This window comes from Eublepharis macularius, chromosome 5 (assembly GCF_028583425.1).
Source record: "Eublepharis macularius isolate TG4126 chromosome 5, MPM_Emac_v1.0, whole genome shotgun sequence".
Taxonomy (NCBI): domain Eukaryota; kingdom Metazoa; phylum Chordata; class Lepidosauria; order Squamata; family Eublepharidae; genus Eublepharis; species Eublepharis macularius.
The window spans coordinates 31,748,182-31,772,600 of NC_072794.1; the positions used below are offsets into that span (position 1 = coordinate 31,748,182).

Consider the following 24,419-nt stretch of genomic DNA (forward strand, 5'->3'; position numbering starts at 1 on the left):
TACCATTTATATTACAAGCAGCATGTATACTTACAATATGTAAGTATTTGTGCCAAATCAGCTCTAATAATCTTATCAAATCCTATGTTTTCATGCCAACGTGAAATACTCATATGTCAAAATGACTCTGTTGTATGAAGCTTCTAATATGACCACCTTCATCTCATATCAGGCAACACATGCAAAAATTCATCTTTAAGACTACAGAATCAGTGATCCAGTGTGACCATCAGCAAAAATTCATGTGAGAAACAAGAGCCTGGATTACACTGTGTAACCGAGAAAGTGTAGTCAGGGAATGCACACATCCATGCACACAGATAGGTAAATTTTCTGTGTTCCTTTATTATTTATTCATTGACATCCTTTATCCCTTGCCTTTCTCCCCAGTGGGGACCCAAAGCCGCTTACATCCTTCTTTCCTCCATTTTGTCCTCACAACAACCCTGTGAGATAGGTTAAGATGAGAGTGTGCGGCTGACCCAAGGTCACTTATTGATCTTCCGTGGCAGAGTGGGGATTTGAACCTGGGCCTTGCAAATTCTAGTTAACACTCTAACCACTACACCAAATTAGGTTTAAGGTGCTGCTGGACTTCTGGTTTACTTTGTTGTTGCAGGCTACCACAGCTACCTGTCTAGAATCCATAACAGAGATGGGCACAAACCAAAAAAATGGCAGTTCATTTGGTTCGTGGTTTTGTCATGTTTCATGAACCAAGAACCACAAACTTTCACGAAATTTCCCCGGTTTGCAAACCGGTTCGTTCGGTTCATGAAAACGTCACTTCTGGGTCAGCAGGAGGTGTGCAGAGAGCCCACCCCCCCATTGCCTAGGAAACTGATTGGTGCCAGGCTGCCTGCAGTGATGAATCGAAATATGAACCAAATGAACTGGGCTAAAATTCATCATGGTTTGTGAGAAATGAGCTCCCACGAACCACCGGTTGGCGAGCCATGAACTGGTCCAGTTTGTGATGAACTCTGGTTTGTAATTCGGTTCGTGCCCATCTCTAATCCACAATCATATTTATTTTCCTTCATAAACTAGTGTTATAAAATTAAGCAAACAAAGCAGTGCAAATATTCGTTGGAGTGAACTCAAACAGTATTTTACAGTATTATATTTACAGTAAATATATTTACAGTAAATATTCATTCAAACATCCCTGCATTTTTTCACTGTGTTTGTGCTTCTTATTCAAACGCCATCCTACACCTGTCCAACTTTAGTTTAAAATTTTTCATGTGTTTGTTTCATGGGCTGTCTGTATTACCTTCAACTCCATCTATTTCCCAGCATGTCTTTGTCTCAACATTCAGATTTCCTACGCACCATGATCACGAGGAGAATTCCTTTCAAATTCTAAGCAATACCTTCTGGTCTCAACCACAAGCAGTGACAGTTTCCTGTCAGTGCAAGACAAATATCTAGCTAATTACAATGTTCGCCCTAGTGTTTTTTTCCTCTCTGGTGCACAAAGTGAATCTTTCTAACATGACCAAAGAGAACACAAGCTCTTAGCGCAGATTCTCTGCCATGGTTATGTGATGTACTATCTTACCTTATCCAGTCGGAGGACTGGACAGCCAATTGGCACATTGTCAGGCGGTGTCGGCTAGAGACCAGGCCCTGTAAAACAGTAGAATGTTAGCAAAAGTAACAATGTAAGTTGCACAGCACTGGACTTCTTAAGATAAAATCCAATGCGTCCACTTAAGCACCTTGCTGATGCCAGCCTTTAGAGTCTAACAGCCATTCTGGCATAGCTGAATAGAGTCAATGAATTCAATCAACCATGAATTTCATGGGGTGCTCTTAACTAATCAATAGTTCTAGGTCAGGATCCAGCTAGATGTAGTACATCACTGTAACAGTAAACCTGAGTAGCTCATGCCCCAAAGCAACATAATGATGCCATCCAAAGAAATGTAATGTTTTGACGTACTTGGGAGACTGCCAAGGTATGCAGAAAAAAACATGTACATTGTCCAAAATAAAATTGTTCCCTCTCCCAAATGGCTTGATGAATATGCTCCAGCCAGCATGTTGAAAGACAATTAAAGAAAAAAAGAGAGACACAGGGGAAATTAGCTTGCTTAAGTCCCTGAGAGCTGAGGGGGAGACTTCCAAATTGTTGCCCGCTTCTACAGTTCATCTCACAGCCTATATATTCGATCACTGAACAATGGTGACGTCTCTGGTAAAATGTTCCAAAATACAGGGCCCTCCCTCCTCTTACCTAGGATTACTGCAGGAAATGTGTCTGAATCCTGAGGTAAGCCAGTGGGTCTAGAGATAATTTTAGCAACTGGACTGTCCTAATATGCTTGCAAACAGAATTTATATTCTACCTGACGACTTAAGATAAACACCAGCATTTATTCTCAATGGATGTTCCTGACAGGGAGGAAGAGTCCAAAGGAATATACCCACCTGCTTCCCATAGGAGTCATGTACAGGCGAGACAATTCCACCAATGACAATGAACCTTCCTGTCTTGTGCAGATAATCCCGGGCTCTTTCTAATAGAAGGAAAAAAGGGTGCAAATGAGTATTTAAATTGATCAGAAAAAGCTAGCAAATCTCACCATATATTTCTCAAAATCTGAATAAAAGCAGATGATGATGTCTCTAGGAACACAGTATTATTTAAGCATTAAAAATGCTTTACAGTCCTCATGGTAACACATTAGAGGCTTCAGAGGTAGTGGTGAAACTTCTGGCGGCTGCCCTGATATCACTAAATGACAGGGCAGGCAGAAAAAACTCTAGTTGCTGTTGGCTGAGCGGCTAGAGAATGGCATGGAAGGGTCTGTGGGTCAGGGAAGAAGAGGCAGGTGCCTAATAAGGGAACAGGCTAGGATAATTGGCAAAAGGAACTAAAAAAAATGAGTAGTCCAAAAGCCTGAGGGGAAGGCTAGAAGAAGGAATCAGGGAGGAAAACGAATGAATGGGCAGTTCGATGTGCAATTTGCGATAGAGCCTGACAAACTCAGGGGATCTGGTTCTATGATAAGGACTGGCATTACCAGAAGGCAGTTTCTGTTATGGGATGTGTGAGTTCAGCAATGTACACACACACATACACATCAGCCTAATGAAGGACATAGTATAGAATCTCTGTACTTCACACAAGTCGCCCCCTCCAACCCGTAAGACTCTCTTTATCATGGATGAAACTATAGGCATAATTTGGTAGTGTTGCTGAAGGTCAACTGAATCTGCTCTGTGGGTTAGATGTCCCTGAAGAGCTGCTATTTTGGCTGTTCCTGCTCTAACCAGATTTGGATCATAGGTCATTATCCTCCCCTGTATTTACTAGAAATATAAATAACATAGAATGTAAAACAATCTTATTTTAAAAGGTTATACACAAAAGATTACAGTAGTCAACTGTTATGTCATGTGAAATTGCTTATGTTTTGTTAAAACGTTTTAGTTCTATATCAGATTGGAAATATTTTCTCTGCTAGACCTTCAAAATGTCCTGTCTAGGCCCAGTATCTGTCACAGGCATCTAAATCCCAAAAGAGGGGCCCCACCATGGCTGCTTCTTCTTCTACCTCTTCCAGTCACCAGGGCTCCTTAACCTCCCTTTGCATCTATTCCCACCCTGCTTCCCCCCCAGCAATGTTTAAACATCTGCTGCCACCGCCACCATGCTTCCTGGCACCAAAGGTGCGCATGGGCAAGGCTACTGTCTTCCACACGACATCCTCTGCTCTCATCAGCCCAGGTTGGAAGGGGAGAGATATGCTGGCAGGGGATGAGTGCAGCTCACACATTCAACACCAGGTTGAGACAAAAAAAATGAAAAGGAGGAGGTCCTGGCAATAGAGGAGAAGGAGATAGAGGAACAAGATGCCTTAGCTCTGTGTATGTATTGTGGTTTGAAATAGGGTTACCAACCTTAAGATGGTGCCATTCTGGTTTTCCCAGAATTTCAACTCATCTCCAAGCTATGTTTCCCTGGAGGAAATGGTACTGAGGCGAGCATACGATACCAGTCTATGAGAAATAGAAGTCCTGGAATGACTTCCACTTCTCCTATGGTATACCATAGAGACCAGGAAAAAGTTATTGATTGTCAGCTATAAAGACACAAAAGGCCAGAAGCTGTTTAGGGATTGAGAGAGGGATAGGCCTGCCGTTGGTACCTGGTGTCCTATGGCTCTTCAGAGTGCATTTTTCTCCTTAACACTGAGAATAACCTGAAGAGGATTTTGATTTTTGGCTGAGTGGGACATAACTGCATAGTAGCCAATCATACCATCACAAATATTGAAGATCAAAATGTCAGCATGACATATAGAACTCATGTTTTACATATCCAATATAGAACTCATGTTCTGCAAGTTATGTAAGGTGGGGGGAAACGACAAGAGGTGAGAAATATAAATTTTCAGCTTTGGTGGCAATGACCTCACAGGAAGGAGAAGAGTTGGATGAGCCAACCAGTGACCTGAAAGTGACATCACAAGACATGGTATCACATCTCCATTGAGCTCCCTGCTCTCCTCATGAAATCCCCTCAAATCTCCATGAATTTCCCAAGCATGAGTTGGCAACCCTCACTGGAACCAGCTGCTCTAGTTCGGTGTATATATCTATGAGCAAGAGTGGGAGCACAGCAGAGTGGGGGCCCCTACTTGTCCCTTGTTTGGATTATGGAATCCTGCAGCCAGCTCTGGTTATTTAAGAGTCAGAACACACAAGACGAACTCTGGTTTCTCTTCAGATCTTGTAAATCTTTCACCTTTTTACTTCGCACTCGATTGGTCCCACAATCTTTGCTGGGAATGGTAGTCTAACCACTACCCCCGCTCTCCAATCAAAAGTGGATTTTCTTGCAAAGAACAGCTGCTCAACTGAAAAGATTGTTTTTCAAAGAGATCCTCTTAAAGACAGACCGATTCTCTTTCAAAAATCCAATCAGCTGGTTTTCCTTCAGCTCAGAGACAGGGGTGGGGGGAATCCGAGCTGCGATTCCCTGCCGGGAGATCTCTCACTTGCTCACAAAACACCTCGGCTTTTTTCCTGTCTCTTGTTATGTTGTTCCCCACCCCCATCCCAAGTTCTCAGAGGATTTTTGAAAGAGAGAGAAGCAAGGAAACCTCACACAGGATGGCTAGAGACCAGCTAACAGATGAGTCATCATGACACCATAGCTTCCTGTGGGATCTGGTTTCATTCAGAACACAAGCTAGTCCCAAGAAGTAGACACGTCTCTGCCTGTAACTGCCTTGTCATTAAATACACTGAAGCCTCTATAGCCAGTTAGCAGCACAGGATTTCTTGCAGCAAACTTTACATCATATTTTTTATACATAAAGATGATTTAGTGGCCTGTTGCACAGTGTTGCTAAAGATTTGCACGTGTCACACACTATACATACTCTTTTGTGTTTGTCTGCTGGCTCCATCATTGTACTAAGGAACTGTTTTTTAAAAAAGCAAAACAAAACAGAAAAGCCTTATCCTACTGACACAGTCTGAATATAGGCCAGCCATCGCAACTGTATGATATAATAAACCTGCATTCCACACTACACATTGTAAATATTCAGGATGCAACACCGTAACTGTTAATTTTCAAACCAAGGTGCAAAAAGGACATAATTACTTGCAACTGATGTGGTGTTTGAGGGTCTATGCAGGGACTGTATCAGGAAGAGGTTGCTCCAAAGAGACTCAAGAGATGGTTATAAATTTAAAATATAAAATGGTGGCTGTATTGTTTCAATTGATTGATCAGTTTGATTAATTGATTAAAAGCCCTTTGATTAACTATAAAGGAAACCCTGATTAAATCAAGAAGTTGATTTTTTTTTTCAAAAGTGAATTGTGTCAATTAAAAGTAGTTAGAAAAAAATGAATGTAGCAAGTGCCATCTTAGAAGAGGCAGTGAATTTTTTCCTTTTAAAAATCTGTTTTATTCTAATCTAATCTGTAACTCATACAATGATTTGCCCAAGCTCTGTTTTGATGAAGTGACGACACTAATATTAATATTAATAAAGCTATCCTGAGTTTGCTTACAAATGGAAGAGCCAGGTAATTACTACACAGAAATCACGGGGTGATAACAGATGGCATTGAGCAAAAGACGTGACGGATTCTTCTGAGATCAGTCCTAGTCACTCACTCTATTTGCCACCACCAGGGTTCATTCATACCATCTGCCCTGGGATGCAGCAAGTTATTTTTATTTTCAGCCAAAGATGGCACAGATTCCTTCTTGAGTTGGTTTCTATGCTTTCTATGTTGTCATTTATTGAAACGTTTTAATGCCACCTTTCTCACTGTAAATAGCATCTCAGGGCAGCCTGCAAAGCCTGTCAGAAGTAGCAACCATACATTAAAATCATACAAGACATTTATGACATAAGTCTGTAGGGTTGCCACATTCCCTTCGTCCTTATGACTTGGGGACTGGTGCTTGGAACCAAGGGTAGTGCCAACTGGAGCAGTGAAGAAGCATCTGATTTTCTAGTTTTGCTTAAAAAAACAAAACAAAACCCACAGCAGTCTTGGGTTGCCAACCTTGCAACTCCAACATTAGATGTAACTTTTGGAGGTTCAAGTTGAAGAAGCAGGAAGAGAGGCAGTGGAAGAGTCTCCTGCTCCATTCCATCAACCGCTGGGGCAATTTGGACTCCAGGGGTCAGGCATGGCAGCCTGGAGGGGAAGTAGGAGATGAGAGTACAACAGAAAGACTGGGTGGGAGGAGCCCAAGCTACCATTTCCCCACAAATTGGCCAAAAATGGGCAACTACATTGAAATTGACAATACCCTACAAAGGTGCATCCATTACTAGAGCATGTAAGCTTAAGGTTTGACTCAAACCCATGTTACAAGCCACAACACTGTCAACTAGAGACTGAAAGGTTGTTCTAATCACAAAGTGAAAACTCGAAAGGGATCTAAAACCTTTCAATTAACCATCTCCTACCCTCTTCCCATGTCCTTATAACAAATATTCATTTTGTTGTTCCAATGTTGTTGTTTTTAAATGAAAAGTAATCTTGAGAGGCTTCAATCAAAACTGGGAAAGTGGCTCCTAAAAATCAACTCCCTCCCAGTGTTATTTTCTCAACTAGAGATGGGCATGAACCGAAATACAAACCAAAATTAAGCATGAACCAGGCCGGTTCGTGGTTCGTGAACCACGGTTTGCCTTCCTGTGAGGCAACAGGGGATGGACTTCCTGCAGACCTTCTGCAGGCCCAGAAGTGACCCTCTGCTGACCCGGAAGTGACTATTTTCTAACCTGGAAGTAACGTTTTCATGAACCAAATGAACCGGTTTGCGAACCAGGGGCAGGTTCCTGAAAGTTCGTGGTTTGTGAAATTTGATGAACCACGAACCACATGGTTTGGGTTTTTTTCGGTTTGTGCCCATCTCTATTCTCAACCATGAGGAAAAGATATGCTCACATCTTTTCCTCTGCAGAGAGACAAGCAGTTGGGGAAGTGGAAATACATCCCCATAGCCCAGACTGTATGTTGGCCAGAGTGACTCTTTTATGTTTTCTATTCTGCACTACTACTAGGAACGTTTTATGTTTTCTATTCTGTACTAGCAATATTCTTAATATTCTATTCTGTACAATCAAAAAGAGTCCAGAAGCACCTTTAAGACTAACCAATTTTATTGTAGCATAAGCTTTCGAGAATCAAGTTCTCTTGAGAGAACTTGAGAGAATCAAGAGAACTTGATTCTCGAAAGCTTATGCTACAATAAAATTGGTTAGTCTTAAAGGTGCTACTGGACTCTTTTTGATTTTGCTACTACAGACTAACACGGATAACTCCTCTGGATCTATTCTGTACAAGTAATAGCAAAAATGGTGGTAAAGTCTGTTGGTTGCTTTTCATGATGAAAATGCCTTAAATTATATGACTGCTCATTTAATGCAGTGGCTGATCATGTGATGGAAAGTTGTCAGCTCAAATCTCCCCCAACATGGCATTACTAGACAACTGGCTTTTAGACACATTGCTCTCTGTCTCAACTCCCATTTCCAACACACAGCTAACAGTGCAGATCTACCTAATAGGGTTGTATGGATTACAGAGGTAAATATCCAAAAGACTTCACAGTGTGATATAAATGATCAGAGAGTCTGTGTGGTATAGCGGTTAAAGTGTCACATTAGGACCTGGAAGAACCAGGTTCAAATCCCTGCTTTACCATGGAAGTTTGCTGGGTGACCTGGGCCAGTTATATCTCTCAGTCTAACCTACCTCACAGGGTTGTTGTGAGGATAAAATGGAGGACAGGAGAATAGTACCTTGGGTCACCTGATAATCAAGGATAGTTTCAAGTCCATATGGGAAAAGGCCGTAAATGATAAACTGGCCACCCTGGGATTTTCTTCTCCAAATGATTTTAAACGTGGGGTATGATCAAGCAAAGATGCAGGTAAAACAAAGGATACTCGACACCAAGCACCAGAGAGACGTAGGGAGCTCACCAACTTTCCTGGCTCCATTATGAACCAAATACATAGTTGCCCCAGCAGAATATTTATTGCAATTAGAGATCCCCAGACAGCGGAGAGCCTTCGCTCTTGCCAGATGGCAAGCCCTCCCTACAGTAGAAGCAGAGAGGCGTTTCAAGAAGATCCCATGGGAAGAGAGACTATGCACTTGTGGAAGAGGAGAAGTGGAAACAACAGAACATATTTTACTCCACTGCCCTCTCCACCAATTAAACCATTTAAAGTACATATTCCCCCTTCTTGAAAGTCTTCCAGGCAGCTCAAACCAAGCTTACGTGGAAATGCTGCTTACGGGCAGGAAAAAGCATGGAACAACAGCACATGCTTTTTCTTGCTCATAAGAAGCATAAAATGGATCAGTGGCCAATCTATATAAAGCCACTGTTTAGGGGGGATACAAACTAGTGGGCATAATTTTAAATGTTTTCCTGTTATATTGTTACTTTTATCTGTTCTTAATTCCATCTGCGTGTAAATACTTTTCTGCCGTTATTAACCTGCTGATGGTAGATTTTACCGACTGATGACAAGTGAATCGTCTGATTTTAAGTTATGCTGGTCAAATGATTGTAATAACTAAACTACAACTACTACCTTGGGTCTCTACTGGGGAGAAAGGCAGGGTATAAACGAAGTTAAAAAAATATTATTAGTACCACTTGCAGTTCAATGCACAGAAATGGTTTCAAATGGCAAATGTCTTAGAATCACAGCGTAATCCTGCCCCCCCCCTTCCCCTCAACGTGGTGCATCTCTGATGCAAAACTCTGTGACAGAATGAGCTTGGGGGGACACAATCAAATATAAATGCTGCCTTTTTACATAACAAAAAAGACTGTACATTAAGTCTTCTAAAGCATTTCAATGCAGAACACAGGCTGTCATTCCATTTTAATTTCATCCTGGCAGTCCTTGCCGAAACTCCACGTACCTGTATGCAAGGCAGCTTCACATTGGGAAAGACTGTCAGTCTTAAGTTTTTATCCGTTGGCTTTGAGTTTTCTGTTGTCAAAAGCTTCACATGGTTGAATTTCTGTCCTTAATGTTTGCTGGCAGAGTCTTTCCAGTCAATAAACATCTATCTGCAAATAACTCTACAGTGCTGGAGTTACTGAAGTGCCCTCTAGTTATCCAGCAAGTTCTCTTAACTTCGTAGCCTAAAAAGCTTGGGTGAGTCCCTCACCTTCCCCCTGCCACAATCTCCTGCAATCCAACTCAGAACTCATTGCTCAGAAGGTTGTGTGTGTTATGTGCTGCTTCTAAGGGCCAAGCTACACATGACGAATGACACTTGAACAGCAAGTGTATTTCTCCCTGTTCACTTGCCTTCCACTCAATCCACTTGCCGTTCAAGTGTCATTCATCATGTGTAGCTTGGCCCTAACTTATAGTGACCCTATATATTAATGACCCCCAAAGCAGTTCCAACACTACATTTCAGGTGGATCAGTTTTCTTCCTGTCAGTTTTCTTTCTTCATTGTCTAACTTTCACATACATACATAATAACAGGGAATACTATGATATGAATTATCTTGCTCTTGTCTCCAGTGGCTCTTCTTTAAGGCTCTTTTCTAGGTTCCTCATGGCTGGCCTTTCGAAGTCTCCTTCTGATTTCTTGGTTGCAGCAGTCTCCCTTTTTGTCAATGATTGAGCCAAGGAACAGAAAATCTTTTAACAATTTCAGTTCCTTCATTAGAAAAGAGCAAGAGTTCAGTAGCACCTATAAGACTAACAAAATTTGTGGTAGGGTATGAGCTTTCATGAGCCACAGCTCACTTCTTCAGACATCTGAAAAATATCTTTTTCAGATACTTGTATCTGAAGAAGAGTATTGGACTCTTGCTCTTTTCTACTACCACAGGCAAACACAGCTACCCATCTTGATCAATTTCTTCATTGTCAGACTTAAAATTTTGTAATTCCTCAGTAGTCATTACTTTTGTTGTCTTGATGTCCAGCTGTAACCCTGCTTTGGTGTGCTCTTCTTTAACCTTCATCACCATTTGTCTTTACTCTTTTCTTTCAGTAATGTGAAACCATCTGCATATCTCAAACTGTTAATGTTCCTTCCACCAATTTTCACTCCCCTGGCATCTAAATCTTTGACAGAGATGCCATTTGGACTTTCCACAGAATATTCTAGAATGTCAGGTGCTGGATGAAACAATTCTCACTCTCATTGTTTATGAGGGCCTGCTGGAGATTTGCACATCTCACATGGATAACTGGAGTCTGTGGAATTGTCTGAGTGAAAATAACCATTACAAGGAAATGTGAAATTCTTAACCGCATCCCACCCCACCACCCCGTTAGGCTCAGAACCCAAACATAAACCTTAAATGAGGAAAAAACGGGGGAAATTAGTAGGCATGGGGGAGGGGTAATCTCTTCTCACTTCCACCAGTTTTCCAATACAAATATGCCTCCCCCGTTTATTATTGACAGGCATAAGAATACTCCTTTGTCAATGTGGGTTTGTTTTCAGTTATTAGAAGAATATCCTGTCAGGCTATGGATGGCAGGATACAGCAGACAGATCTCTGGACCATTGCAGAAAGACACAAGGGCTTGGTCAAATGGCTTTTATTCAGAAATCAGATCATTTCCATATACAGGTCCATAGGACTACTTAGAGGCAAGGTAGGCATCTAAGCAGCAAGAGTAGAAGTTGATAGGAATAACATCATGTGAGAGAAACTTCTCTTTTACCATTCTAGTTTACTCCTTTCTCCCCCCCTCCCAACCGTAAACAATACTTTGGCACTCTCTTGGTGTGAGAACGTTTCACATATTTGTGATATCACGTTGAGTTACTAGGAAGCAAGACACAGCACTGTCTGGGAATGAGCACAAGGTTATAAACACTGGAAGCTGTTACAATCCAACAGATAAACACCTGTGAAAGCCTGAGAAAATAATAGTTATGACACAAGCAAAGTGATATTGAGCTATAGCAAGATACATTGTGTTCAGCAGAACAGAATCAAAATTGGCATGGATGGGGCTCACACATGACATATCCAACCTATCAGTGCTTGCTAATAATTATCCTAAAACTGAATTTGATGTCTCCTTGTTTTGCATCTCAGTGTGCATCATTACACACACTGGTTTATAAGAAGATCAGATAACAGCAACACCTCAAGTCTGTCCTTACTAGCAGGTCATCCACACATCCAGATTTAAAATGAATTTTGTTCCTCTTGCAATTTATGCAGCTGGAGAAGTATGGCACATAACATCATGACAATATCTATTTGAATTATTCTCACATGCTAAACTAACATGGTCCAATTCAGATTTAAAAATTGGTAGGAAATCTTTTTAATAGAAGGCTTGGACAGACATGGGAATTTTTACCTTAAATCAATTGATGATTTTTTTTGTCATTTTCTCAGCAGAGGTCTAGATATGATTTGCCAGCTGATGCTGAATGGCAGTATTTACAATTGCAATATTTATAAATATTTCAAAAATGGCCCGGCAGCTTTGAGTGCTTCAGAATCTCCCCCGCTTTTGGAAACTCTTATTGAATGAACACAGAAAACAAAACCTACAGTATTTGTCTACAAATATTTGATGTTGGTCAATAAATATGATAAATAGAATCTCAGAGATTAATGGAATAGTGAGCTAGAGTATCCAATTCTGCCAAAGCAACAGGATAACACTTTAAGCCCTATAACTGTTGCTGCTATGGTTTAAAACTGTGACTTATTCAGCAAAAATGTATGTTTAGGCCGGGTATATTGGATACCACAGTGCCTTTTCACTAAAGGATAAGTATAGTGTCTAATTGTTGGTGGTATAATTTACAATATGCTTTGGACATGTCCAGTCATTCAGCTTTCTGGGAGGAAATCATCATCATTACCCATATTTAATTTTGTATTAAAATACTCATTTATTTTTGAGGATGTTAATGTACTTTTAAACTATTTGCCTGTCTTTTGGAACCTAACTAATGGTCAATGGAAATGGACTCTCTGTGCCCTTATAGTGGCTAAAAAAACGTATACTACAACACTGGAAAGACAAAATCCACTTCCTGTAATTAATTGGATTGAGGACCTTATAGATTTATCAACAATTGAATGTATTGCATATAGGCATCAGTTGCATATGGACTCATATTTAGATATCTGGAAACCATTTATAGAAGTGTATGTACAGATTTGCCAACAGTGTTTTTGTTTTGTTGCCAGCATTTGGGGGGGGGGTTCTTTTTTTGTTTTGCACTAATAAATATATTTTTTAAAAATCCACACATCCAGGTTTACATATATGTATACGAAGCTGCCTGAGGGCTACGCTACAAGTGACGAATGACACTTGAATGGCAAGTGAACAGACTCACATGTATTTCTCCCTGTTCACTTGCACTCCACTTGCGCTCCACTTGATCAAGTGGAGCGCAAGTGGAGTGCAAGTGGAGTGCAAGTGGAGTGCAAGTGAACAGGGAGGAATACATGTGAGTCTGTTCACTTGCCATTCAAGTATCATTCATCACTTGTAGCTTGGCCCTTAGACCATCGGTCCATCAAGGTCAGTACTATGCAGACTGGGAGCAGCTATCCAGACTTTCAGGTAGAAGTTCCTTGCACCTCAGAAATGAGCATGAGTACAAGATGACTGCTGAAATTAGTGGATTTCCTCCAGAAAGCTGCATAGTGACTCAAAAACAACAACAGCAAAATAAGATGTGTAGTTTTTCAGGAGGAAGTACCATTGTCCAGGCCTACTAACTGGGCTACCACTAACAGGAGACATCTTAGAGCTTCTGAGCACATTTTGGGTGCAGAGTGTTGGTAAAAGCCCAGGGATAGAACAAGGGGTTTATAGTCCACCTTTCTCACTGAGACTCAAGACGGATTACACAGTGTGAGATTAGTACAATCAGTATCAAGGATATTTCCATAAGCAATGCCATAGGGTAAATAAATACAAGGTTCCCCTTAGCTTCCTGTTTCATTTGGAAAACCCGTCAGTCTGTGGTTGATCTGCTTGCAGGGTGGGGAGCTGCGCAGGAAAGAGTTTGGAGATGGGAGGGAGCTGAGCAGCCCCACCCACCTCACAGGGTGTTTGTTGTGGGGATAATAATAACATACTTTGTAAACCGCTCTGAGTGGGCATTAAGTTGTCCTGAAGGGCGGTATATAAATCAAAGGTTGTTGTTGTTGTTATGTGATGCCATACAGTCCACCCTACAAATCTGCGATTTTCCCTAAGGGAACTAATCTATATAATTTTGGAGATCAGTTGTAATTCTGAGAGAACTCCAGGCCTCACCTGGAGGTTTGCAACACTAGTGTTGCCTGCCTCCAGTAAAAACGGAAAAAGTAGTACATGTTGGGTGAGGCTGGCTGTGACTGGTCGGTAAGCTGTAAATTTGCACTATTGATGCTACACTGTGGTTATATTTTCTTATATGTTATAACTATTTTTACACATTGTTAGCAAGCAAGCACGTACTGCAAACATTTAATTAATTAATTATACATTCCCTCTCCCAAAGCTCAAGGCAACTTATACATTCAAATAAAAAAATACAAACTCAAATAATACTGCATATAACCCTCTCCTGCAGCCTACGCCCATAAAAAGCCTGAGCAAATAAAGGAGCATTGCAGTGCCTCTTGAATACGCCTGAGATAATGTGCCCGTCATCTCCACAGGGAGTCTACCAGCCCTGTGTTGGCAACCTCTGGGAGTGTTCAGGGGGTAGTGCCTGGGGAGGGGGAGTATTGTAGATGCTGTGATGTCACTTCCAGGTGCTCGCCTGGAAGTGACGTCGAAACATCTGTTCTGTTGTCCACCTTCATTAATCCTCTTACTTCTTCATTGAGCAAGTACAGGGGACAGAGAGGAGAGATGGGACTACACCTGTTACATGGGGTGGGAGTTATAATGGAAAATAAATGGGCTATAGCTGAAGATGGGTGGGCCATCCTAAGTAGGAGGGAGCAACCAGCAGGTGGCAGTGTGAGGTCCTTAACTGGTACACTTCGGAAGGGATGGTCCTTTCCATAGATGTGTCCTAGTCCATGAAGGCCTTTAAAACAAAGTACTGTGAATTGAACTTGGGGGAAATTTATGTGCTCAGAGCAAAACCAGACCCATATTTTCACGGGAGTAAAGTGGCATCTTTTGTTAGGAAATGTTGGCCTTGACCTCCCTTTAACCTGCACAGTGACACAAGAGGCTAGAGTTATATTTTCCCTTGCACAGAGAGAAGCTCCCCTGAGAGATGCAGAATCTGAATTCAGCCACCGGAGAAGATTTAATGGAGAGAAACTCTCCTCTAGCCTCCACCTCATAACACAGAAGCACTGGGGAAGATGCTTTGCTTTTAACATGCAACCCTACTCGGCCACCCCTGGTCACAGGTCACGTAAAAGTCAAACTAATTTCACTGTTTCTGTGAAGACTGAAGATGGGAAATAAAGGCCCTGCATCTTAAAATCTATTAATGCAACCCAAGCTGGCACTGTTCCAATTAAGAAGCTGTCTGTTCTGCTTTAAGTACTTTTTTTTAAAAAAGGGGAATACTGTTCACTTTGGGTGGACCCTAGACAGGAAAGCCAGCAGTCATGAACAGAGCTGGCGTTGCCATGGAAATTAATTCACATTGTCAGAACAAAAGCAATAGATTGCTCTTGGCATTTTGACACCCTGAGATAACCCCCCCACCACCACCACTGAATCAAAAAGGAAGTGGAGAATAAAGTTAGTTAAAGGCAAGGAAGGGAGACCTGTATAAACAGAAGCCCTTTCTCACAACTCCCTGCTCAGAGCTGGTACAAATAAATACGAGACTTCTCCTCATGCCTTTTTTGCTGACTGTGGTTTCCACATTTGTGTTTTTGCTAACACAGGATGATTCTACACTACATTTCCCCCCTGTTTTGCCCTGCTGAAAGACCTCTTTTCAACATTCAGCTACAAGCCGAATGGAAACAAGAGTTCCACACAACGCAATAAAAATCTTTCCCTGCAGAAAATATTCTATGTATCTGCTCGGAAGTAAGCTCCTTTAAAGCAAAGGTCCTGCCTTTCTCTGCCTTTTCCTTTTCTTCATTTATTTTCATCTTAATGGATTTCTTCCTGTTCTCTTGCAGCTGAGTTCTCTTCCAGCACACATGAATCGATTCTAAATTATCACCTCTCGAACACATGAAGCTGCCTTATTGTGAGTCAGCCTGGCAAGGTCCCTGCTGTCTACTCTGACTGGCGGTAGCTCTCCAGGGTACAAATTTTCCACATTGTCAATTACCTGATCCTTTTAAATGGAGTTGCCAGGGATCAAACCTGGGACCTTCTGCATGCAAAGCACATGGTCTCCCACTAAGCCATGGCCTCTCTGTCTCATAGGGGAAGAGAGATGTAACTGCTGCTTTTTACATTGTAGCAAGCCAAAGTCACTGCTCATGATATTTTTTGTATTTTTAAAGAATTTTTAGATTTTGAATACACAAACACCCAATAAATTCACAACAATAACAAAAATATACCATATATCCACTATAAATTGCTAATGTAAAAAAAGTTGATTTCCACAAAATTTGTAAAATAAAGTTATTGTATAAAGTCCCCAAATGAGAGATATTACTGCCTCTTTGTAACATTGTTAATTTAATCATCAGGAATGTGCAGAGCTTTTTTTCTGGGAAAAGAGGTGGTGGAACTCAATGGGTTGCCCTTGGAGAAAATGGTCACATGGCTGGTGGCCCCACCCCCTGATCGGCGGCGCGTAGGGCAATCTACACTCCCCTCTGTCTGGAGATCAGGAGGCAGGGCCACCAGCCATGTGACCATTTTCAAGAGGTTCTGGAACTCCGTTCCACCGTGTTCCAGCTGAAAAAAAAAGCCCTGAGAACGTGTCATTCACTCTCTCTATCCGCTCTGTGATATCTATTTGAAAATCCTCCTTCCAATGTTTCACAGAAGGCATTCTAGCGGCTGTATCTATCTACCTGCAGAAATATATTATGATATTACAATTTTATTATAATACCACGTTGATGAAATGATGACTTTTTAAAGTTAGTCGCTTAGGCTGACCAAAAATGCAAGCGTAATTAAACTCTTCAACATTGGAGCTGTTAATTTACAGTTCATTTGTGAATGACCCTACAGGAATTAATTAATAATAACTGTGCATATATACTGCTCTTCTAGACAGATTAGTGCCTCACCCGGAGCGATGAACAAGTTAGTGTTACTATTATCCCTACAATACAGCTGGGGAGCTGGGGCTGAGAGGAGTGGCTTATCCAAGGCCACCTACTAAGCTCATGACAGTAATGGGATTCAAATCAGTAGAGTGCTGATTTGAACCACTTAATCACTGAAATTTTAAAGGGGCAGTAGCCCTGTAAGCCTCAGTAGCGTTAGTTGTCTGTAGAAGACGACCTGGTGCTGCAATTATGTTGGTTTTTTTAGGCAGGCACAAATCAAGTCTGAAAAAAGGAAGAAAAACAACAGAAAATACTGGAATGGGGCAGACAGACTACAGCATCATTTTGTTTACAAAAAAGAAGAGTGAACAAATCATCACGGCAGTTCCCTGTGAAGTGATTAGTGTGGAACCAACTATGGGAAGCTCCTATACTACTCTCCTAGTTCTCAGAAAGTTAAAATTAGGAGCACCGGCCGGATTGGGGTGTGTGTGTGTCTTACTTCAAGAAGTACAAGAAACATCCAGATCAATCACCTTAATTCTGTTCCTATCAGACCTGATACCGAGATTGTGAAATAGAAGCCTCCACTGTAAGATTATCTGCCTCAGAAGAAAAATAACTTCATTTACTTCCTTGTACATGCTGAGAAAAATGAGGTGGTGGCAAGTCTATTTTGGATGCTGCTTGCTTAGCATTACAAGGGAGAGGGGGTGGGGGGTGGGGAGGATATCTGTCCAGAGACTACCAGGGCATGTTATGGAATCTGGAGCTCTGTGTCTCATCCTCAGCAGCCCCACCGGTACTGAATTACTTGAGAAGTGGTTCAGGGTGAAATGGATGGTAGTCCTGAGCTTTGCTCTGTGCTCCCTCGTTGGCTTGTAAAGCGACTATGAGACCAACCGTGCAGTCCTAAGCAGAGTTAACCTTTTAAGACCACTGATTTCAATGGAATTGATAATTCCAATTAATAATAATTAATAATTCTGCTTAGAATTGCAGAATAATAATGAATAATTCTGCTTAGAATTGCACTGTAAAACTCCCCCTCCCCCCAACAAAATGCTGAAAAATACACCCTGTCAAGTGGTGTCAGAGATCAGTACCCCCAGGGAAAAGCTTCAGATGGTGGACTCTTGTGATATCATAGCCCTGCTCCCTTCCCTTTCCAAATGCCACCTTTTTTTAGGTTCCATCCCTCAAATCTCCAGGAATTTCCCAACCTAGCGTTGGTAACCTTATTTCCCATCCTTAGATGGCTCAGGGTGCTTCATATAGTGAAACACCCTGCCTGCATTTATGCTGAGTGCCAAAGGAACATGCAAAGTGTGCACTGCCCTGTGTGATGCCACTTGTGTGAGTGCACACACTCAGGGCGCACCATGATGGCTTGTACAGTCACAAAACATTTACAATTTCATTTTTATTAGCTTTGCTAGAAATGAAGGATGCAATCAGCCAAAAGGGATGGCCAGGTCTGACTGGCTTTAGGGTTGCCAACTCCAGCTTGGGAAATTCCTGGAGATTTGAGGGTAATGCCTAGGGAGAGGATAGAGTTTGGGAATGGGTGGTGCTCAGTGGGCATGCGATGTCATAGAGGCTATCCTCCAAAACTGTCATTTCCTCCCAGAGAACTGATCTCTGTAGTCTGGAGATCAGCTGTAATTCCAGAGGATCTCTAGTCCACACCTCGAAGTTAGTAACCCTGGTTGGATCACAGCCCTTGGGGTTATCTCCCCCCCCCCAAAGCCATTCCCACATAGTCCTCTGCTACTGCACCTTAACCCTAATCCCAGCCTAAAATTCCCCGTCAAAAATTGCCTTCCACCAACTAAAATAAAGCATAAAATCTTTCCAGATACAAAACAGAGAGCAAACGAGGCAAGTGGTCACAATGGAAGCGAAGGGGGAAACTGAGATGGAGAAGCTGTGATTCTTGAAAGAAACCTGAAATCCTACACTTTTGCATGAAGATGACAAGAATTAAGTTGCTTAGACTTGCTTGCATATTTGGAACAGAATCTGGAACCTGGATTTGTATATAGCATTTAGCTTTGCAGGAAGAAGAGGTCCTCTTCAAAACCAGCAGGAAATGTGTATTGATTTCAGTGAACAAAAATGCTGATGCATGGTTTTGATATTCCACTGGTTGTCTTAGGAACAAGCCAAGAACAAATTTTTAAAGTTTTATGATTTGTTATTTATAGTCCGCCTTCCTCACTGAGACTCTAGGAGGATTACACAGTGTAAGTCAATATGCCATTAAGATTCATCAAGGTAAGACACAGAGATGAGCCAATGTTATATTTGAATTTTATCTGTACATGTTTTTATCCTTTTATTGTAACAATCCTGCAGTTTGTATTAACCCTTTCGTGCTATTATGACATTAAAGGTCTTGATTGATCGATCGATCGATTGATCGATCGATCAAGTGAGTGAGTGAGTGTAAGTCAGTATGATCCATAGCTGGGACATTCAGTAAACAATACAATAGGGTATGGATTGCATAATTTGAAAACAAGCAGAAATCAGAATACAGAGCTGAAACAATGCTGAAATAAAGCATAAGGCATTTGACACGATATATTAAATGATGTGGAAACTACCCAGTAGGAGCATATTTACAGCTACAGCAGTATAGTCTACAATCCCTGTCCCTTTACCAAAGCACCTCTCTGAACAATTTCCTTACAGTACAAACCTATACGGTAAAGGTTTGTGCAAGCACTGAGTTATTACTGACCCATGGGGGAATGTCGCATTACGACGTTTTCTTGGCAGACTTTTTGTTACGGGGTAGTTTGCCATTGCCTTCCCCATTCAATTACACTTTACCCCCAGGAAACTGGGTACTCATTTTACCGACTTCTGAAGGATGGAAGGCTGAGTCAACCTTGAGCCAGCTACCTGAACCCAACTTCCGCCAGGATCGAACTCAGGTTGTGAGCAGAGCTTGGGCTGCAGTACTGCAGCTTACCACTCTGCGCCGTGGGAAAAAGCCTTCCTGATTAATTCAGTTTTGCATAGTTTGCAGAAGGCCAAGAGAGTGTGAGCTTTCCTAACCTCTTTGGGCAGGCCATTCCATAAGACGGAGGGCAGAACAGAGAATGTAAATATACAAGTTGCTGATTTTGCCCATTTTCAGGGTGGCAGCTGTAAAAGATCCCATTCAGATGAGTGAAGCTGCCATGTTTGAGCATAGGGAAAGAGGCAGTCCTGTGGATATAAGGGACCAAGGCCATGCAGGGCTCTGTATGTGAAAGCCAATACCTTGAATTGAGCCCAGTAACTGATAGATAGCCAATGGAATGATTGCAGAATGGAAGCAACACACATGCTCCACTTAACTCTACTTATTATTATATCAAGCTGCAGCATTCTGCACCAACTGGAGTCTCTGAGCTGACTTCAAGGGGAGATCTATGTGGAGTGCATTTCAGTAGTCTAGTTTTGATGTTACCATGGTGTGGACCCAAGTGTCCAGATTGGTCACATTCTTGTAGAGGGCCATCTTCCAGGCTAGACTGAGTTGGAAGAAGGCATTCTTTGCCGCTGCATTAACTTGCTTCTCTAGCAGCAGTGCTGGATCCAGCATAACCCCTAGGCTCTTAACCAAGTCTGCAAGAGTCAGCTGAACCCCATCAAAGTAGGGTAGCACAATGTCCTTCAATATCTCCATTTATCCAACGAGCATCACTCCCATCTTGCCTGGGTTCAGTTGCAATTTGACCTCAGCTGTCAGGCAGTGACTCCTCTACTGCATCATCGGGGCATTTGGATAGCAAAATATAAAGCTGGGAATCATCTGGATATTGATGACATCCAATTCCGTAGCTATGAATGACTGCACCAATAGCTCTACAAAGCACATGTGTGCATGTAAGTGTGCTATAAGAACCAGAGGAGAGGATGGGGGGTGGGGAATGGGAGAGCTGCAGTGAACAGAAATGGGAAGAAAGAGGTGAAGTAGGTAGGGTAAGGGGCTGGAGCCCTTCCCATCACAGCCTTCCTTTCTGTCTGGGAAATGTCATGGTTTTTTCCAAAGTAATTTTGTGCCATCATTAGAAACCGTGTCACTTCTTTTTCTAGTTTGTCCTGGAACATTTTCGACCTCATATAGATCATTGGGGGCATCTCTCCTGACTTCAGGCTCCACTTTGACTTCTGCAACGCAGGCAAACTTCTCAGGGCACGAGAGAAATGTTTCCCTAGGGACTGCTTCAGTTTTATGATGGCACTAACAAAAAAATCCAAAATAGTTGTGATGTGCTTTCTCTTCCTTTCTGTTTTAACTCTATAATGCTGGTGTACACAAGTCTTGATTCCTTTCCCCTAAAACATGTTAATGTTTCCAATAGATTCATGTCACTTTTGAACATGCTAAGCAAATAAAACAATAGCAGTGAAGAAAAGTCTTTCATCAGAGCCTAATGAAAGTTTTGAAACTTTCTGCCTTCAGGGAATTCTTTCCACATTGATTCACGTATTACAAAACCTGTGCATGTCTCCCATGGGATCTGACCGCCAAACAGGATTCGGGGACATATTCAAGGATTTATTCCGTTAACATCGGACACAAACCATCAACCAGTGTGAATAGAGAATATACTTTGAAATACATCTTTGGAAAGATCGGTCACGGTAGACAAAATGTCTTTTAGGGAAGGAGGGTTTCAGCCTTCCTCCCAGCAACCTGTTCTGAAGTCTTGCACAAGGGATATTCTTGCACCAGACCTTGACCACTATCCAAAAATCTTAGAAATTAGATTGGTGAAACCCGTGCAAAGGATATTAGATTTGTGTAGCTTTAACAGCAGCTCCCTATATTGCATGGCAATCCAGAAGTTTTAAAAAACATTGTAAAGGGGGAAAGCTTTTTTTAAAAAGCGAGAATTTCCCATAATTTGAGATCAGATCTTTCCATAAATTGAAGCAGCTGCATGAATTCTGACCATGAAGACATCAGAACCTGGGTATGTGCAATTCCCAGCCATACAAAAATCTGATTTTAGAGCTATGGCCACGATGAATGTGCTGGTTGCACATGTGGCCACAAGTAAAGGCCAGTTTGAGACTAACTTACTGTTGGAAATTTAGAAGACTAAATAAAGCACAGCAGAATAATACAACACAGACACGTGTGTGTGTTTAGCTTCTAAGAAAAAGTTTACTTCAAAAATTAGGGGGAAAGGGATACATGGAAAGAAAACAACAGTCTAACCAATTCTGATATGCTCTATCTTGTTTCAGAGCATGAATTATCTCCAATACATTGATTAGTCAACAGTCATAAAGAATAAAATATCCCCTTCTTTGGCAGGAAGAGTCTAGTCTACACCTAATTGGCTCTATGCTAAACTTGCTATCATTCGCTTACAGAAACTTCAGCTTAACCCTTTCATGGCAGAAGGGATGACACTTAAAAAATCCAACACTTAACTTAATTGATAAGCTGTCAGAGCAGGTGGATTGTTTCTCAGTCTAAGCTATGACTTTGATACTTCCTAAGGATCCACAACTTTAGAGTGACAGCAGTGATTGAGAGGGGCATTGAAGAAATACCTGATTATGTCTGTGGCAAACACTGATTCCATCTGATGTGGCAGGTCGCTTCTCAACAACCCTCATGCCTCACTGCCCATGCTTAAAACATTTGGAGTTTTTAACCCAAGACAATGCCTCCTTAATAAAACAATCCACAAAATAAATGTTTTATTGTTTTATTACAGCCAGCCTGATGAAGATTTCCAGAGAACTTGGAAGTTTGCACATTGCTTTTTGATAAGCTGGTTGGTTCTGATATTACATAACCTGGATTTTCTAATGGTTTGATTATGGCCTGCGACCAGCATAAACAGGACATTAAAACGGTTTAAAAGTTCAAATGGAATTAAATATAAGAGAAGGCAATAAATAGATACACAAATATAAAAGCAGAAGTAAAACATGCCACTATATACACTGTATATCTCCAGGGCAATACTACAGCCAACACATCTCTTCCTGATCCCTAATTAATTAGGAATTTGAAAGCGGTAGTGCTTCAGGCAAGCCTTTGTCTTGGAAACATTTAAATAATTCCAGGCTGCATCCTTTCCCCCATCTATTCCTGAACCCCCATCCTATTCTGTCAAGCATGTTACTATATTGGTTCCTAGTTAATTCAGAAAGGCAGAGGGTTGGCAGTGCCATCCTAAGAAGAGTTACACTCGTCTTAGGATTTAGGATTGCCAACCTCCAGGCGGTAGCTGGAGATCTCCCAGAATTACAACTGATTTCCAGGCAGGGTGGATTTGATTTAAATCAAATCAATTTAAATCACTAGGCAGTAAGACTAGATTTAATTCAAGGTTTTCTACATAAAGACTCCTCACACTTAGCTTCTTGTGCAGATCTATTCTACTCCCAACACTCTTCTATTCATTGAATTTTCTGAAACTCAGCACGTAAGAGGTAAGGGGTTGATTCTGTGTACATAGATTTGCAAAGGAACAATGGGATTAAGATCTTTTTCTCAACTCTGTATATTTTATAACATTTTTGCTGTGAAGAAGAGGCATGTGCTCTCTGTAGACTCAAATTCCCAGATTTGAGAACCGTACAAGCATCTGTGATACTATCTTCTAGATAGAAAAAATGGCCAATAATCTACCAGAAACGTCTGGAAGAGCATGACAGTGTGAATGGATTAATGGAATTCATTTACCCAAAAAATTAAACATTGCATAAATATACCATCTCATGCTACATAATTTAAAACTAAACCTTATTTCATGATGAATAATGTATCTTTGGACTATAATGTATCTTAAATAGAAAACTACCTTTAGATAGATTTTCCTCAATAAACATTTTATTAGAAAATCCAATTTAAATTTTAAAAATCCAATTTAATTAAAAATCCAATTTAATTTAAAAAATCCAATTTTTTATTTTTTTTTAAATCATTGACTTTTATCCACCCTGTCTCCAGGTAACAGATATTAGTTCCCCTGGGGAAACTGGCTACTTTGGAAGGTGGCTTCTATGGCATGATGCCTTGCTGAGGTCCCACCCCTCCCCAAACCCTGCCTTCCCTAGCCTCCACCTCTCCCCCAAATGGCCAGGAATTTCTGAATCCAGAGCTGGCAACCCTATATAGGGCTGCAAAGATATCACAATAGGTTGTTTCCTTCTTCACAGTTTCTGTCCTCATCTGAGAGATGATTTACACATACCAGTGGTTTGGGTGGTACAGAGTTCCTGTAACTGTACTGTTGAAGGAGAATTCAAACATGCAACCCCTTCTGTATAATAAAAAACTGGCATGTTAGGAAGCAAGTTAGGCTATGAATATCAAATATAGCACCGTCAGTGTATGTGATGCTTTACAAAGTAATAACGCTTGGTCACTTACTTCTATCAGGAAGAAACTGGTGCCACAGGCTTTCCAGCAACATTTAGGCACCATGATTAACCATGGTTGGTTTAAAAAAACAACACCTTGTTGAACTAATCACAGTTAGTGCAGCAGATTGTAATGAAATTACTGAGGGACAACATTCCCTAACAGCCCTGACTCTAACTAAATAACAGCTGGCTTTTTGCTGAGGGGAGGAGAGAGAGGGCAGAGAAGGAGGGGAAGGGGAGAGAATGGAGTTTTGAGGGGAAAACTACAGGAGGGGGAGGCCTGTGAGAGCTGTAAGGACACTAGTGAGGCTTGTGGAAGCGGAAGCAGAGGATTAGGACTT

At 41.4% G+C, this 24,419-nt stretch overlaps 1 protein-coding gene across 1 annotated transcript in view; it reads right to left on the bottom strand.

Moving 5' to 3' along the window:
- The window catches only part of NMNAT2 (nicotinamide nucleotide adenylyltransferase 2), a 90,235-nt gene that overhangs the window by 36,697 nt on the left and 29,119 nt on the right, over positions 1–24,419 (bottom strand). Inside the window, exons 2-3 of the mRNA XM_054981420.1 lie at positions 2,437–2,525; positions 1,565–1,632 (exon numbers count right to left, since the gene is read on the bottom strand). Of these exons, the coding sequence (XP_054837395.1) occupies positions 1,565–1,632; positions 2,437–2,525 (157 nt within the window). The remainder of the gene's footprint in view (positions 1–1,564; positions 1,633–2,436; positions 2,526–24,419) is intronic.